Genomic DNA, 16,454 nt, shown 5'->3' on the forward strand with positions numbered 1-16,454 from the left:
TGCACACCAAGATCACACCTTGCTCTCTTTATCCCTAAACTCCAAAGCCCCAAGACTGAATTGGAATTCCCAAATTTTATCCTTAAAGTATCAACAAGAGATTGTTTGGGTCCTCCCTATCTCAAAAAACCACATTTTACCTCCCTTGGGTACCAAAAATCAACATTTTATCCCCAAGGTCAGGGACACAAAGCCAGGCTTGGTAAATCTTTATTACAGGAAGGCACAACAGGAAAGAAGTTTTAAATTTGAAATTTTAAATTTTGCCATGGAAAACGAATGAGGTTTTGGATTTTTAATTCCAGGACTCTCAAAACACAGAGTAATTTTAAATTTTGCCATGGAAAATGAAGAGATTTTAGATTTTTGATTCCAGGTCTGTCAGAACACAGAGTAAAAGCAATTTTTAATTTTGCCATGGAAAATGAACAAGGTTGTGGATCCAGGTTTGAGGGATTTCTCCAACAAGACTGAAAAGGCCGATGGAAGACAAGGAGGGAAAGATAAAAATTTATTTTCCTCCTCTTCCCACACCACACCCCTGCCTCGTTACTCAGGGAAATGTTAATTGTTTTAATTATTGTTATAATAATAACCTGCTTCCTCACGGTGGAGCTGCGTCTGCCACTGGTCCAGGGGTGCAGGAGGGGAAAAAAAAGAGCAGAAAATCAGAATAATCCTCCCCCATCACCAGCTCATCCCTGCTACGTGCTGGAGCAGGGAAGGATTCAAAAATCCCAGAAAACTAAAATTCCAGAGGCAGAAATCTCAGTAAACCTAAATTCCACAGCCAGAAATCCCAATAAACTGTAACTCCAGAGCCAGAAATCCCAGTACACCAAAATTCGAGCCAGAAATCCCAGTCAAGCATCATTCCAGAGCAAAAAATACCAGTAAACCATAATTCCAGAGCAAAAAATCCCAGTCAATCACAATTCCAAAGCTAGAAATCCCAATAAACCAGAATTCCAGAGCCAAAAATCCCAGTCAATCATAATTCCAGAGCCAGAAACCCAAATAAACCAAAACTCCAGAGCCAAAAATTGCAATCATCATTCCAGAGCCAGGAATCCCAGTAAACCAAAATTCCAGAGCCAGAAATCCCAACCGTAATTCCAGAGCCAGAAATCCCAGTAAACCAAAATTCCAGCCAGAAATCCCAGTCAAGCATAATTCTAGAGCAAAAAATCCCAGTAAACCATAATTCTAGAGCAAAAAATCCCAGTAAACCATAATTTCAGAGCCAGAAATCTCACTCAATCATAATTCCAGAGCCAGAAATCCCAGTAAACCAAAATTCCAGAGCCAGAATTCCCAGTAAACCACAATTCCAGAGCCAAAATTGCCAGTCAATCATAATTCCAGAGCCTCACTCCAGTTCTGGACCTCCAGAAAAATTGTAATTGACTTTTTAAATCACTCAAAACCTGCACGAGGCACAAGGGAGCCCTGACAAAAAAAAAAAAAAAAAAAAAAAAAAAAAAAAAAAATCACCCCTGACATTTTAATTTTGACCAGCCACAATCCTGGGATGCTTGCAGGAGATGAAGTTTGATATAAATTGCACAGGGAAGAGCAGCTGGGTCCCCCCTGTGTTGTTCACAGTCTTTATGATGGTTTTGATATTATTTCAAATAAATAAATAACATTAAACCCCCCCCTGGAACAGCAGCACGCACCAGCCTTGCCTGCCTGCTCTCATTTGTTGGTGTTGTGAGACGTTAATGGCAGAAAAATAGGAAAAAAGCTTTGCTCTGGCAGGGTTTTCCCCTCAAAATTTATGGCTGGGGTTTAAAATTCCTTTAGTTTGTTGTAAAAATGAAAGCAAGGGAGATAATGGCAGCGAGGCCCTCATGTATCACTGCAGCCAATTCCCTGCCAGGGCAGATGGCTGCTGAATTATAAATAAGGGGATTAGAAGTGTGATTTTTTTTAAGAGCCTGTACAATGTGTTAATTTGGAGGAAATTCCTTTTGTAAAAACAAAAAAAAAAAAAATCCAAAACACTGAATGAAAAATAAAAAAAATTAAAAACAAATCCAATTCCACGGGCTGTCACAGACAATGAGGTGGGTTTAAAGCCGTTAGCCAGCACGATTCTTTGATATTTAAAATTGTTTCATGATGAATAATATTTTATTATTACAGATGTCAGGGTCTAATTAGGAGCTGTCAGTTTTGCTTTGCAGAGAGGAATGGGAACAGCAGTAATGAGTCCACGCTGGTGGTAATCACCTTGCTTTTGTTAACGAGGCAGGAGGATGCACAGCCCCCGGCCCAGCCCCAGAGCCCCTCAACATCACTTTGGAGATGGGGATTTCTTGCTTAGACAATCTGTTTGATGGTTGGAGTTTGCATTTTGGCTAAAGGAACTTTACAAAATAAGTCTGATTATTCTAATGGTAATAATTGTAGTTTTAGTAGCAGTATTTTGTGTGCAAAAAATGATGAGTTAGACAGCGTCTAATATTTTAGTTGTTCATCAAAATGGGGGAGATGAAACAGGAAAGCTTTATAAATATGATTGTCTGGCAAAAGATTTTGAGACTACAGAAACTATAAGTGAGATTGAAAAGAAAGAAAGCCCCTGAATGCATCACTTTGGAGATGGGAATTGCTTGTTTAGACAATGTTTGATGGTTGGAGCTTTGCACTTTGGCTAAATCAAACCTATTGTAAAACAGGTTTGGTTATTCTAATAGAAATAACTGCAGTTTTAGTAGCAGTATTTTGTATACTTCAATGTGTGCAGAAAATGATATGTGTCTAATATTTTAGTTGGTCATCAAAATGGGGAAGATGAAACAGGAAAGCTTTATAAATATGATTGTTTGGCAAAAGATTTTGAGAATAAAGAAACTGTAAGTGAGATGGAAGTGAAAGAAAGCCACTGAATCCATCACTTTGGAGATGGGGATTTCTTGCTTAGACAATCTGTTTGATGGTTGGAGTTTGCATTTTGGCTAAAGGAACTTTACAAAATAAGTTTGATTATTCTAATGGTAATAATTGTAGTTTTAGTAGCAGCATTTTGTGTGCAAAAAATGATGAGTTGGACAGCGTCTAATATTTTAGTTGTTCATCAAAATGGGGGAGATGAAACAGGAAAGCTTTATAAATATGATTGTTTGGCAAAAGATGTTGAGACTATAGAAACTGTAAGTGAGATTGAAAAGAAAGAAAGCCCCTGAATGCATCACTTTGGAGATGGGGATTTCTTGCTTAAACAATGTTTGATGGTTGGAGTTTGCACTTTGGCTAAAGGAACTTTATAAAGTAAGTTTGATTATTCTAATAGTAATAATTGTAGTTTTAGTAGCAGTGTTTTGTATACTTCAATGTGTGCAGAAAATGATGAGTAAGTCTCTAATATTTTAGTTGTTCATCAAAATGGGGGAGATGAAACAGGAAAGCTTTATAAATATGATTGTTTGGCCAAAGATTTTGAGACTATAGAAACTATAAGTGAGATGGAAGGAATTTCTCTCACTTCTCCATCCTGCTCCTGATCTGCTCTAAATATACCGGGGCAAGAAAAGGAATTTGTTTCTATGAATTGATTTTATAAGTTATTATTATTATTATAATAAATTTAATTCATAGAAACAAATTCTACATCTATATATATATGTAATAGAAAATTATATATAAAATAAATAGAAATATATTATAAATATACATAATATATAATATATAATATATAATATATAATATATAATATATAATATATAATATATTATATATTATATATTATATATTATATATAGCATATATTAAAATATATATTCTATATATATTATAGAATATACATAGAATATATGTTTATTTATTTAAAAATCTATGAAATCTATAATATATAAAATTTAATTTATAATAAATTATTGCATTTAATTTAATTGATTACATTCCTGCCCCATCTCTGGAAGTGTTCCAGGCCTGTCTGGATGGGATTTGGAGCATCTGGCTCAGTGGAAGGTGGCACTGGATGAGCTTTAATGTCCCTTCCCACCCAAACCACTCCATGAGTCCATTCTGTGACTCTAAATCAGAGTATTTTTCTAACAGACACACATCCTGGGCTGCTAACTGCTCTGGAATGACCAATTTGCATCAGATTTTCCTTAAAAACCACAATTCCCTGAGCCACACCTACCTGGCCAGGGCACAGTCTGTCCGCTGACCTGTGGAGGAGACAAAGAAATGCAGAGTGAGGAGGGAGGAATGGGGAAATGCTTTTTTAATATTTCTGCGCAGAGGATTTGGGAAGGAGATGGAGGAAAGCAGAGGAGAGAGGAGGGGAAGCCCCAAGGACAGCACCAAACCCTTCCCTGCCAGCTCAGCTCCACCAAACCCCACCAGGAGCCAGCTCAGGCTGCCCCAGCACTCCCATCCACGTGAACTCTTGGTTTTAAATAGAAATTAACCTCCCTGAGCATTCTAACTGTTGACTTCTGCCAAAAAACTGGGCTTGCCAGTCCCTCCCTCCCTCCTCCCAAGGGGAGCTGGTGGGGCAGGAGTTTCTACATCCCCCAGCCCCTGAGGAAGAGTGCAAACATTCCCAGATTTGTCAGCCCACAGCCTGAACGTGCTGGCACCAGAGCTATTTTCAGAGACAGACGTTCAGTGGTGGTGGTTTTTTTGATAAACATATTTATAAAAAACACTCCATTAACTTGTGCTGAGTTTTGGAGGAAGCAGCAGCCAAGCTCAGGGACTTGCTAATTCAGCATCACCTAAAACATCACAACAGAAGAGGCAGGAGAGAAGAGGAGGATGTGCTGCTGGGAGTGGGACAGGAATGGGTTTTTTTTGGTGAAAATCAGTGAAACCACACTGATTCCCAGCAGCTGAAAATCTACCTTTCCTCCTGATGTCTTCCTGCTCCTGGGGAGATGGAAGGAGGAGTGAGGGAAGCAGCTAATTGCTGATGGCTGACAATTAGCTGAGCACATCTTGATAGCCACTTTTGCTCTCCCCACGTAAAAAGCCAAAACAGTGCATAATTTACATGAAAATGTTATTCTGCAGCAGAATTTCCAGCCATCTGTCCTCCCTTTTTTTTTTTTTTCCATCATGGAATATTCATACAGAGAAATTACTGTGGCAGCATCAAGGGGCTCCTGCATTAGGGTGACAAATGGGGACAGGAGGCAGGGACATAATTACTTGCAGAGAGGAGGACTTGCTGCTACTTTCATTGCTGGAACTTGTCATCTTCAGATTAAGGCAATTTGCACCACCACGACTAAAAAAATGTCACCTGAGGATGGGGCAGGGAGGAGAATAAAAAATAACAACCCCTGAAGCTGCCAGGCACTGCAGACACAGAGCTGGAGGCACACTTTCCTGCAGGGCTCCTAACCCTGCTCTGGGGACGCGTGGAGGGAAATTTATTTGCCCATTTCCCAATTAAGTGGCATTTTATGGATAAATCTAGGCATGGTCCCCCAGTTTGTAGCATTAACCTGCTCCTGTGGGTTGGGAAATGGAAGTTCCTCCCTTTCCCAGTTTCTGATCTCACAGATGACAGGAGGAAGTTTTTTTGGGGCTCACCCTGATGCTCACTGGGTCCCTTCACAGAGCCACTACCAAAGCTCTGATTTGCAAAAAGAAAACAGAAGCAGCCTTTAAATCCACGCAGCAACACAGAAATCACATTTAATTTCCTCTCCTTTACCCCCCAGCTGGGTTCCACGGGCAGGCAGGTTAAGAGGAAGCAGGGCTGGAATGCAGAGGTCAGGCAGGAACCAGGGATGCCATCAGTCACTCTGCCACTCACTCATCTTCAGAGGCACAACAAAAATGCCCTGAGGACACAAAACTTTGCCTTTTTTTACAGGAGAGATGAGGAGATGAGCAACCCAAACCAAGGTACATCCTCCCCTCGTCTCTGATAAACACAAAACTCTTAATTATTTCAGCAAGAAGTGTTTTTCAGTGCATTTTCAAACTGGAAACAAAGTTTGAATGAAAACGCACTGAAAAACTTAAATATTTCTTTGAAATATTCAAAAGAATGCTGGCTGAGTTTTCATCCAGCAGATTTGTGGGGAGCTCAGCTCAGCCACATAGCCCTGCTCCAGACATAGCCCAGGACTGAGCTGAGCCAGTGAAAATCCAGTTTTTGACCTGACATTTGGACTGCTCAAACCTTCTCCTCTGCAAATACAGGTTTCTATGGAAACTTGGATGCATAGTTGAAGTGTTTTTGGCCAACAGGATTTGCCCATACCATGAAGGGAAAAGAAATCTGCCTTTGTTCTGCCTCTAACAGCAAATGAATATTCAGTTCTGGCTGCTGCCCCCTGACTGATGCCCTCTGGACAGGCAACATATTTCACATGCTCTGAAATTTGTTTGTGCTTCTCCCAACAAAAGCCTGGGCTCAACATTGGGTTGAAGCCAAGAAGAGGTGAGGAGCAGCCAAACTGCCACAGAAACAAGGGTTAAAAATTCTGAATTGATGAATAAATCAGCAGGCTTGGCCCAAGAAGAGCTCACCAGGATGGGTGTTAAGGAGGGGAACACAAATGAAAGCTAAAAATTCTGAGTTGATGGGTAAATCAGCAGGTTTGGCCCAAGAGAGATCATGAGAGGCCCACCATCATGAGGAGCTCACCAGGATAGGTATGGAGGAAAGGAACACAAATTAAGGCTAAAAATGCTGAATTGATCAATAAATCAGCAGGTTTGGCCCAGGAGAGATCATGAGGAGCTCACCAGGAAGGGGAACACAAATGAAGGCTAAAAATTCTGAATTGATTACTAAAATCAGCAGGTTTGGCCCAAGAGGGATCATGAGGAGCTCATCAGGATGGGTGTAAAGGAGGGAAACACAAATGAAGGCAAAAAAATCTGAATTGCTGAGTAAATCAGCAGGTTAGGCCCAAGAGAGATCATGAGAGGCCCACCATCATGAGGAGCTCACCAGAATAGGTGTGAAGGAAAGGAACACAAATAAAGGCTAAAAATTCTGAATTGATTACTAGAATCAGCAGGTTTGGCCCAGGAGAGATCATGAGGAGCTCACCAGGAAGGGGAACACAAATGAAGGCAAAAAAATCTGAACTGATGAGTAAAATCAGCAAGTTTGGCCCAAGAGGGATCATGACGAACTCACCAGGATGGATGTGAAGGAGGGGAACACAAATGAAGGCTAAAATTCTGAATTTATCAGTAAATCAGGTTTGGCCCAGAAGAGCTCACCAGGATGGGTGTGAAGGAGGGAAACAACAAATGAAGGCTAAAAATGCTGAATTATCAGTAAATCAGCAGGTTTGGCCCATGAAGAGCTCACCAGGATGGGTGTGAAGGAGGGGGCAGCACACAAATGCACATTAATGCCTCAAAATTCAGCGTTTTGGTGTTCGCCACTCATGTCCCTCACGCAGATCAGAGGAATTAATTAATAAAACATCAGCATGGCATTGCATGATTACTCCAGGGCCGAGGAGCTCAGTAAATGCCCAGCCTGGCTGGAGCTCACACTCACTTTCTCCCAGGGTCTTCTGCAGGAGGTCGTGCTTGGCCTGGAGCTTGGTGATGAGGTTCCTGCCCTCCAGGTACTCCTTCATTTTCTGTGGAGAAAACACAGGATGGTGAGGGACAATCATCTCTCTGATCAAGGGCTGGGGGTGCTGGGCTGTGAACATGAGGGCAGGGACACTGAATTTGCAGAGTGACACTGAATTTGCAGAGTGACACTGAATTTATAGCTAGAGGGATACTCAATTTACAGTGACACTGAATTTTCAGTTATAGAATTACACTGAATTTACAGAGTGACACTGAATTTATAGTTAGAGGGATACTCAATTTACAGTGACACTGAATTTTCAGTTATAGAACGACACTGAATTTACAGTGACACCGAATTTACAGACTAACAGTGAATTTACAAAGTGACACTGAATTTACAGTTAGAGGGACAATGAATTTAGTGTGGCACTGAATCTACAGTGACACTGAATTTACAGTGATAGAGTGACACTGAATTTACAGTGACACTGAATTTAGTTATAGAATGACACTGAATTTACAGAGTGACACTGAATTTACAGTGACAGTTATAGATTAACACTGAATTTACAGTGACACTGAATTCAGTTATAGAATGACACTGAATTTACAGAGTGACACTGAATTTACAGTGAGAGTTATACATTAACACTGAATTTAGTGTGACACTGAATTTTCAGTTATAGAATGACATTGAATTTACAGTTATAGAATGACATTGAATTTACAGTTAGAACGACACTGAATTTAGTGTGACACTGAATTTACAATTAAAATGACACTGAATTTAGTGTCACACTGAATTTACAGTTATTGAATACTACTGAATTTACAGTTATTGAATACTACTGAATTTAGTGTGACACTGAATTTAGAGTTATTGAGTGACACTGAATTTACAGAGTGACACTGAATTTACAGTTATAGAATGACATTGAATTTAGTGTGACACTCAAGCTGCAATTACAGAATGACAAAGAATTTACAGAGTGACACTGAATTTTGTGTGGCACTGAATTTACAGAGTGACACTGGATTTAGAGAGTGACACTGGATTTACAGTTATTAAATGACATTGAATATAGCGGAACACTGAATTTACAGTTACAGAGTGACACTGAATTTAGTGTGACACTGAATTTACAGTCAGAATTTCACTGAATTTAGTGTGACACTGAATTTACAGAGTGACACTGAATTTACAGTTAGAATGACACTGATTTTTCAGTTAAAGAATGACACTGAATTTATGTGACACTGAATTTACAGTGAGAGGGACACTGAATTTAATTTTTTTAAAAAGTCACTGAATTTGCAGTTAGAATGACACTGAATTTAGAGTGACACTGAATTTACAGTTACTGAATAACACTGAATTTACAGTGACACTGAATTTTCAGTTATAGAATGACACTGAATTTACAGTTAAAGAATGACACTGAATTTAGTGTGACACTGATTTTACAGAGTGACACTGAATTTACAGAGTGACAATAACTCTGAAATTCACAGTTAAAGCATGACCTAAGTCCTGGTTTAAATATCTGGGCAAGCCTAAAGCTCAGGCCACTCATATTTGAGCCCAGCCAAGCTTGGATCAATGCTCTCAGAGGCCTTTTCCAGCCTTAACAATTCAGAAATTCTGTTTATTCTCCATCTGCAGGGCAATTTCCATTGTTGCTCTGTGGGATCAGCTGAATGTTTGGCATTTTTGGAGCCACCAGAGGAGCTGTCACCATCCCTGGGCAGGCAGGGTGGGAGGCACTCAATGAGCAATCTGTCTGAACCAACTCAAGGCTGCTACTGTGCTTATTCTCTCACTTAACCTCTCTCACCCCACTTTACTTGTCAAACCCTGCGTGCTGGATGATCCACAGGGCAAAATAAATAAAGATATTCGTGAAGTTCACATTTACTCTGGGATACTGTACAGCCACACAGGCTTTTTTCCCACTGCTCCCTGATTTTCCACAGCTTTGCAAATGCTGGTTTTTATTTATTTATTTATTTTCTGTAGTTCTTTCATCTCTTATCTTGCAGCTCAGAGCAGTTTTATTTATCTTCTCGGAGCTGCAGCATGTGAAATACTCTGCTGTCCACGTTACAAATGGGACAGGCTGGCATTGAAAACCACAAACTCTGCAAATATCACAGAGAGCTCTTTGCAATCCTGAGAGATCTTAAAAAATTCCCCCAGCAGGATGAGCACAGAGAGAGGATTCTTATCTAACCATGAAATGTTCTTGTTAGAATCAAATCCTCCAATGGATTTAGGTGGGAAGGGAGCTCAGAGCTCATCCAGCTCCATGGGCAGGGACATTTTTCATTTTTCAGCAGCCCAGGGTGCTCCAAGCCCTGTCCAGCCTGGCCTTGGACATTTCCAGCTTTCCTTAATTCAATCCACTTCCCTTCAGCTCTGATCTGCACAATAAATCCTTGCAGTCTTATATAAAAATATCCCTAAAAATTAATATTTTTAACAACAGCAGAGACTGGACCCTGCTTGGCCTTTGCAGGAGCAACTGCTGTGCAGGGTGGGAAGAATCAAGTGGAAATATATACATAAATAAATTTTAAAAAAATTAAAACCCATATAAATATATAATACATATTAATAATAATATATAAATATGTACATACTATATTTATATTATATTTACATATGTTATAGATGACATATATTATATCTATATATAAACAAACTATATTAATAATATTAATATATACTATATACTATAATCAAATAATATATATTATGCTATTAAAATGTATATTATTATATGAAAAATACATAATATTAATAAAATATGAAACTGTATTATAGAACATATGATAAATAAATATATCTTATTATATTAAATTATGTTATATATTATATATATTTTTATATATTTATATTTTAAATATATATTTTATTTTATATATGTATACATTATATATTATATATTATATATTATATATTATATATTATATTATATAAATATAAATATAAATATAAATATAAATTGATAATTATATATAAAGAAATTTACAGACTGAGGCAGTAGTGAGGGTGAGGAAAAACCTTCCAGGAACTAAGGAAGCCTCCCCTGAGGGCTCCCCAGCCCTGACACAACAAACAAAAATGCCATTAATTAACTGCCAAAATCCTGTGTTTTATGTCCCCTCGCTTGACAACATTGAAAGAAACATTTCACAAGAATTAAGTCCCTTTGGAAACTCTCAGCATTTCCTGCTTCCTTTATTAATATTTCAATTTTTTTCGGTTGTTTTGGAAGAAAACAGGAAGCGCCCTTGAAAAATAAATTGCATTTTTTTGGGGAATTTCCCTGTAGAGTTTGTTTGCCAAGCCCTAACTATATTTTGTTCAATCAGTTCAATTTTTGGAGAAGAAAATATGATGAAAATAAAAATAATAAAATAAAATGAAAATAAATAATATATATTTATTATATCGTTTTATATCATATTGTATTATATCGTATTATATCATATTGTATTATATTATATTATATTATATTATATTATATTATATTATATTATATTATATTATATTATATTATATTATATTATATTATATTATATTATATTATATTATATTATATTATATTATATTATATTATATTATATTATATTATATTATATTATATTATATTATATTATATTATATTATATTATATTATATTATATTCAATATGCATTATATATTATATTATATATACATAACATACATAATATATTATACATTATTTATATTATTTTTATATTATATTTTATATAATATAAACTATATAAATAGAAACTATAATAGGTCATTAAAAACATCAACAGGTACCAGAGGTTGCTTTAAAGGAGAAAAAAATGCTCCCGTCCACTGCAGAATTTAATTTTTTAAAATATTTCCTCATGCCTAACATTCTGTTCCCTGGCTGCTGCAAGGATGCTGATGAAAAAAAATAAAATTAATTACAAAATAAAGCTTCAGGCTTTTCTCAGTGAATTACAAAGATCCATTAACCCTGGATTTTTGGTGTAATAAACACAGACAAAGGAAAAAAATAAAAATCATCAAACTACAGGAGAACTCCTGAGGGTTTCAACTGAGGCAGAGCACAGCTGGAGTTAAGGGCGGCCAGAACAAAGCACAGAAACAGCTCTGAGCGCCCTCATTTGTGCAGGGGGACAATTCAGAGGTGAGGATCGGCTGGGAGGCAGAGCCACGAGCATTTTGAACCCTGAAATCCCAGCAACTGGGCATCTCTGAGCCCAGATCTTGTTGGATTCCCATGCAAAATCAAATCCCAGTGGGGTGGGCGCCTCTGAGCCCAAATCCCAACAAATCTGGCACCTCTGAGCCCAAATCCTGCAGCATTCTCAGGCAGAACCAAACCTCAACAGATTTGGCACCTCTGAGCCCAAATCTTGTTGGATTCCCAGGCAGAAGCAAATCCCAGCAAACTGGGCATCTCTGAGCCCAAATCCCAGCAAACTGGGCATCCCTGAGCCCAAATTCTAACAAGATGGGCATGCCTGAGGCCAAATCCCAGCAAATTTGGCATCTCTGAGCCCAAATCCTAGCAAACTGGGCATCCCTGAGCCCAAATCCTAGCAAATTTGGTATCCCTGAGCCTAAATCTTGTATTCCCAGGCAGAAGCAAATCCCAGCAGGCTGGGCATCTCTGAGCCCAAATCCCAGCAAACTGGGCATCCCTGAGCCCAAATTCTAACAAGATGGGCATCCCTGAGGCCAAATCCCAGCAAATTTGGCATCTCTGAGCCCAAATCCCAGCAAATTGGGTATCCCTGAGCCTAAATCTTGTTGTATTCCCAGGCAGAACCAAATCCCAGCAAATTTGGCACCCCTGAGCCCAGATCCTGCAGGGTTTCCAGAATGAACCAAATCCCAGCAAACTGGACACCTCTGAGCCCAAATCCTAACAAGATGAGCATCCCTGAGCCCAAATCCCAGCAAGTTTGGCATCTCTGAACCCAAATCCCAGCAAATCTGGCATCCCTGAGCCCAGATCCTGCAGGGTTTCCAGAATAAACCAAATCCCAGCAAACTGGGCATCCCTGAGCCCAAATCCCAGCAAATTTGGCATCTCTGAACCCAAATCTTGCAGGATTCCCAGGTAGAACCAAATCCCAGCAATGTGGGCATCCCTGAGCCCAAACCCCACCAAACTGGGCACCTCTGAACCCAAATCCCAGCAAATTGGGCACCTCAGAGCCCAAATCCTGCAGGATTCCCAGACTGAACCAAATCCCAGCAAATTGGACATCTCTGAGCTCAAATCCTTCAGGATTCCCAGAATGAACAAAACCCCAGCAAACTGGGCATCCCTGAGTCCAAATCCTGCAGGATTCCCAAGGAGAACCAAATCCCAGCAAGTTTGGCATCTCTGAACCCAAATCCCAGCAAGTTTGGCATCTCTGAACCCAAATCCCAGCAAATCTGGCATCCCTGAGCCCAAATCCTGCAGGATTCCCAGGCAGCACCAGCTGCTTGTGGGATGAAGCAGAACCCAACCAGACCCTGCCTTCCTCCCTGTTTGGGACACAGAAAAACCATTTCTGCCCCTGCTCCACACCCTGATCCATCTCCTGTCAGGAAAATGCAGTGATTTTCCTCTCTCTCAGCCCTCCAGGAATAATTCCAAACCAAGAATTCGACTGAATGACAATCCAAGATTCACAGGATCAGCAGCCAGCTGCAGGGATTTTTATCCCCCATTTCCCCACGTCTTAAAGCAAAAATAAACCCCCATTAATCCTAAAGCGCTTCACCCAACCAGCACTGTTCTGCTTCCTCCTCTTCCCAGAGATAAAAACAAAATATTTTACCTAAAAACTCAAATTATGCTGGTTTGGAGGTGGAAGAATGGAACCATTCCCCGCCTTGCCAGTGCCCAGGTGGGGCTGGTGCCAGCTGTGCCCTGCTGGGCAGCTGTGCCAGGGTCCCTGGCACATAACCATGTATGTAACCATGGCAGCAGCAGCACATCCCTGGGTTCTGGCTGGATTTGGGGTGGATTTTGGGTGGATTTTGGCTCCCTGAGGTCGCTGCTGCTTCCCTGCCTCAGCCACCTGCAGCAGCTCAGGGCTGGGGCCATCCTCCCCTGCACAGTGGGGAGTTGAAATTAGCCTGAATACAAATTAAATTACCCTGAATTCACATCTCCCTTCAAGGCCCAACAAGAGATCCATCAGCACTGGGATGTGCTTCCAGTGGAAAGTCAGATTATTCCAGTCTGGAGATGGAATAATAAAAATAAGGTGCTCACTCCAGCGAGCATCCTTCCACTGAATTCCCATCCCTGTATTTACTCAGAAGCTCTGCCTAGGAATGCAGCACGTGGAATTTCCTCCTTGAGTCACAATAACATGGAATATTCTTTTAAATCAGCATTTTTCTCAAAGTTCCTATCCCCCAGCACTCAGCACATCACGAGGTAAAAGGGAATTAAATCTCAATTCTGCCCTACACTTTGTGTTTTATCCCCTGCGCAAAGCTCTGCCCTCAAGCCTCATTAATACCCACCAGAGGGGTTTGTGAGGCACTGGAAAAGCTGCTCCTGGGAGATCCAGAGCTGGAAATCCTTATCAAGGCTATTTATAAGCCTGGTCAATAGCAGATCAATCCAGCATCTGATCAGGCTGCTTAAAGAGGGTCTCTCTCTAACACCACACCAACAGCATGAAAAGGAGAAATATCCACCCAAAGTGAGCCCTGGGTTCCTCATCCTCCTGTTTGAACTCAAACCAGTTCTCTCTAGGGAGGAAATGCTCAGGGTTCAATTAAAAATCACTTTTCTAGCTCCATAACCCTGGGCAGGGTGGTCAATACTGCCTTAATTGCAGCAGCTTCTCCACCCACTTCTCTCAACAGCCACATTCACCCTCAATCCAATTTTGGATTTTTCTAAGTCACGGCCTAATGATCCATCCTGCCAAGTTAGTGCCATCTGCACTGAAAATTCAGATTTTTAACAAGCAACACCATTCTGGGAAGAAAAAGGTGAAGGATGTCCAAAGGAATGACAAATTAAGATCCATGGTTTTCATCTGCTACTCTGAAATATTTTGAAACTGGAAATAAATTCAGCGGTTTAACATAAATCTGATGTTGGAAAAAGAGACACCCAGTCTGGCATGAAATTCAATAGCAAAAAGCATCTTGTAAAAAACACTGACTCAATGAAAAGCATAAGCAGGCTGAAATTGTAAGATGATAACAAAAAATGAAAGAGCTAAACATTCTTTCAGTTTGCACTAGGTTTGAAATTTCATGTTTACAAGCTATTAAGTTCTTTCTCAGAAAACCCCTTTTCAGATGCAGAAGAAATCAAATTTTACACGATTTACCCACAGACTACACTGGAACCAACAGAGAAATCCCAAAATATTTCCAGAAAATTGAGAGCACACATTTCTAAACCCCAACGTTCTTCCTCTGCTTGCCCAAAATCAGTGAGAGAAGCGTTTTTGTTGGACTAGAGCATCACTTCGCACTTTGTGTGAGGATAATTCTGAGTGGATCTCATTGAAAATTACAGAATCATGGAATGGGGAAGATCCTAAAGATCATCCAGGGGATGGGCAGGGACATTTTTACTACTCCAGGTTGTTCCAAGCCTCTCCTGGCTTTGGACATTTCCAGAGATGGAGCAGCCACAGCTCAACCAGGGCCTCACCACCCTCACAGGGGAAAATCTCCCCCCAAAAAAAAGGAAAAAAAAAAACCTATTAAAGGAAAAATAAACCTCTTAAAGGAATCAGCCCCTTACAGTGAAGTAGAACTGCTCAGTCTCCTGCTGGTTTGCCCTTCTCTTGGCAATGCTGGGCTTGCTCATGAAGGTCTCTGACACCGTGGATTTCACCGACTCCATGGAGTTGCTGTACTGGAAGCAGTCAGAGACATCAAAGTCCTCGATGGTGACAATGTCCTGGATGGTCTGCAGAGTGGCCTCCATGGTCTTCTTCACCTGCCCAGCAAGGAGGAGAGAACTCAAAACCTCAAGGTTTGGCATGGTGAGTAAACAACAGAGGGAGGGGAGTGCCCTGGAGCGCTCTGCTAATAAACAGACATTACTGGTTTCGCACCCTGGGTGCTGTAATTAATTAATTCTGGCTCATTAGCAGCACGGCCCATGCAAGCACAGAGCTGGCAGCACCCTCACAGCCTGCCAGGACTCCCTGCCAGGATCTCAGTTGTGATCTCAGCTGGAGATGGAAAGAAATTTAACCTCAAAGCAAAGAAAGCTGGAACCAAGATTTCTCTAATTGTCTTTGCATCTTCTGGGCATCAGATGTTAATTACAAACAGGACTCTGCTGCACTGTGCATTTTTATTGAAGGCCAGGATCAACTTTCTAGACATAAAAGGGGTTGCAAATTTTGCCACAAAGCTCCTGAACACAGAGGTGCAGAGATCAGATCCCCACTCCTTCTTCTCATCTTGGATGGCCACTTAAACAAAAACCACTTTAACTCAGGTGATGCAAACTCACTTCAAAACATTAAATTCCTCCTTTTCCCTTTGCTATCCAAATTCAAGCTTGGCATCACAGCCAGGCTTGTCAAGGGAAGGATGGGAAGAGAGATATGGGGGGGATTTTAAAAGAATCTCCTCACACACCCAACTTTCCTGTGAGATCACACTGCAATTAATGCACAAAATGCTTTGGCCTTGAATTTTACCACAAATGTTAATGCAAAAGGATCACAACAACCAGATTATTCCATAATCAGGGCCCAACAACCACTGGAAGTGGCTGAGGGGGGTTTTGCTGAGTTTTGGTTTTTTTACTGACCTCTTCATTTTCAATCTTGAGCGTGGACAGGCGGGACTGCAGCTGCTGGCACCTCTGCACCAGCTCACTCTGCACGGGCTGCTGGGCACAGAGCTGGGACTCCTGCAGGAGAAACAGCACAGC

General features: G+C 40.4%; 1 protein-coding gene across 3 annotated transcripts in view; it reads right to left on the bottom strand.

Moving 5' to 3' along the window:
- SRGAP2 (SLIT-ROBO Rho GTPase activating protein 2) overlaps positions 1–16,454 on the bottom strand; it is a 125,534-nt gene that overhangs the window by 32,981 nt on the left and 76,099 nt on the right. For all 3 annotated transcript variants that reach the window (XM_063178085.1, XM_063178084.1, XM_063178086.1), the window contains exons 9-13: positions 16,332–16,433; positions 15,306–15,503; positions 7,493–7,577; positions 4,154–4,181; positions 597–627 (exon numbers count right to left, since the gene is read on the bottom strand). In XM_063178085.1, coding sequence (XP_063034155.1) covers positions 597–627; positions 4,154–4,181; positions 7,493–7,577; positions 15,306–15,503; positions 16,332–16,433 — 444 coding nt within the window. The remainder of the gene's footprint in view (positions 1–596; positions 628–4,153; positions 4,182–7,492; positions 7,578–15,305; positions 15,504–16,331; positions 16,434–16,454) is intronic.

The sequence above is a fragment of the Melospiza melodia genome, chromosome 28 (genome assembly GCF_035770615.1).
Source record: "Melospiza melodia melodia isolate bMelMel2 chromosome 28, bMelMel2.pri, whole genome shotgun sequence".
Taxonomy (NCBI): domain Eukaryota; kingdom Metazoa; phylum Chordata; class Aves; order Passeriformes; family Passerellidae; genus Melospiza; species Melospiza melodia.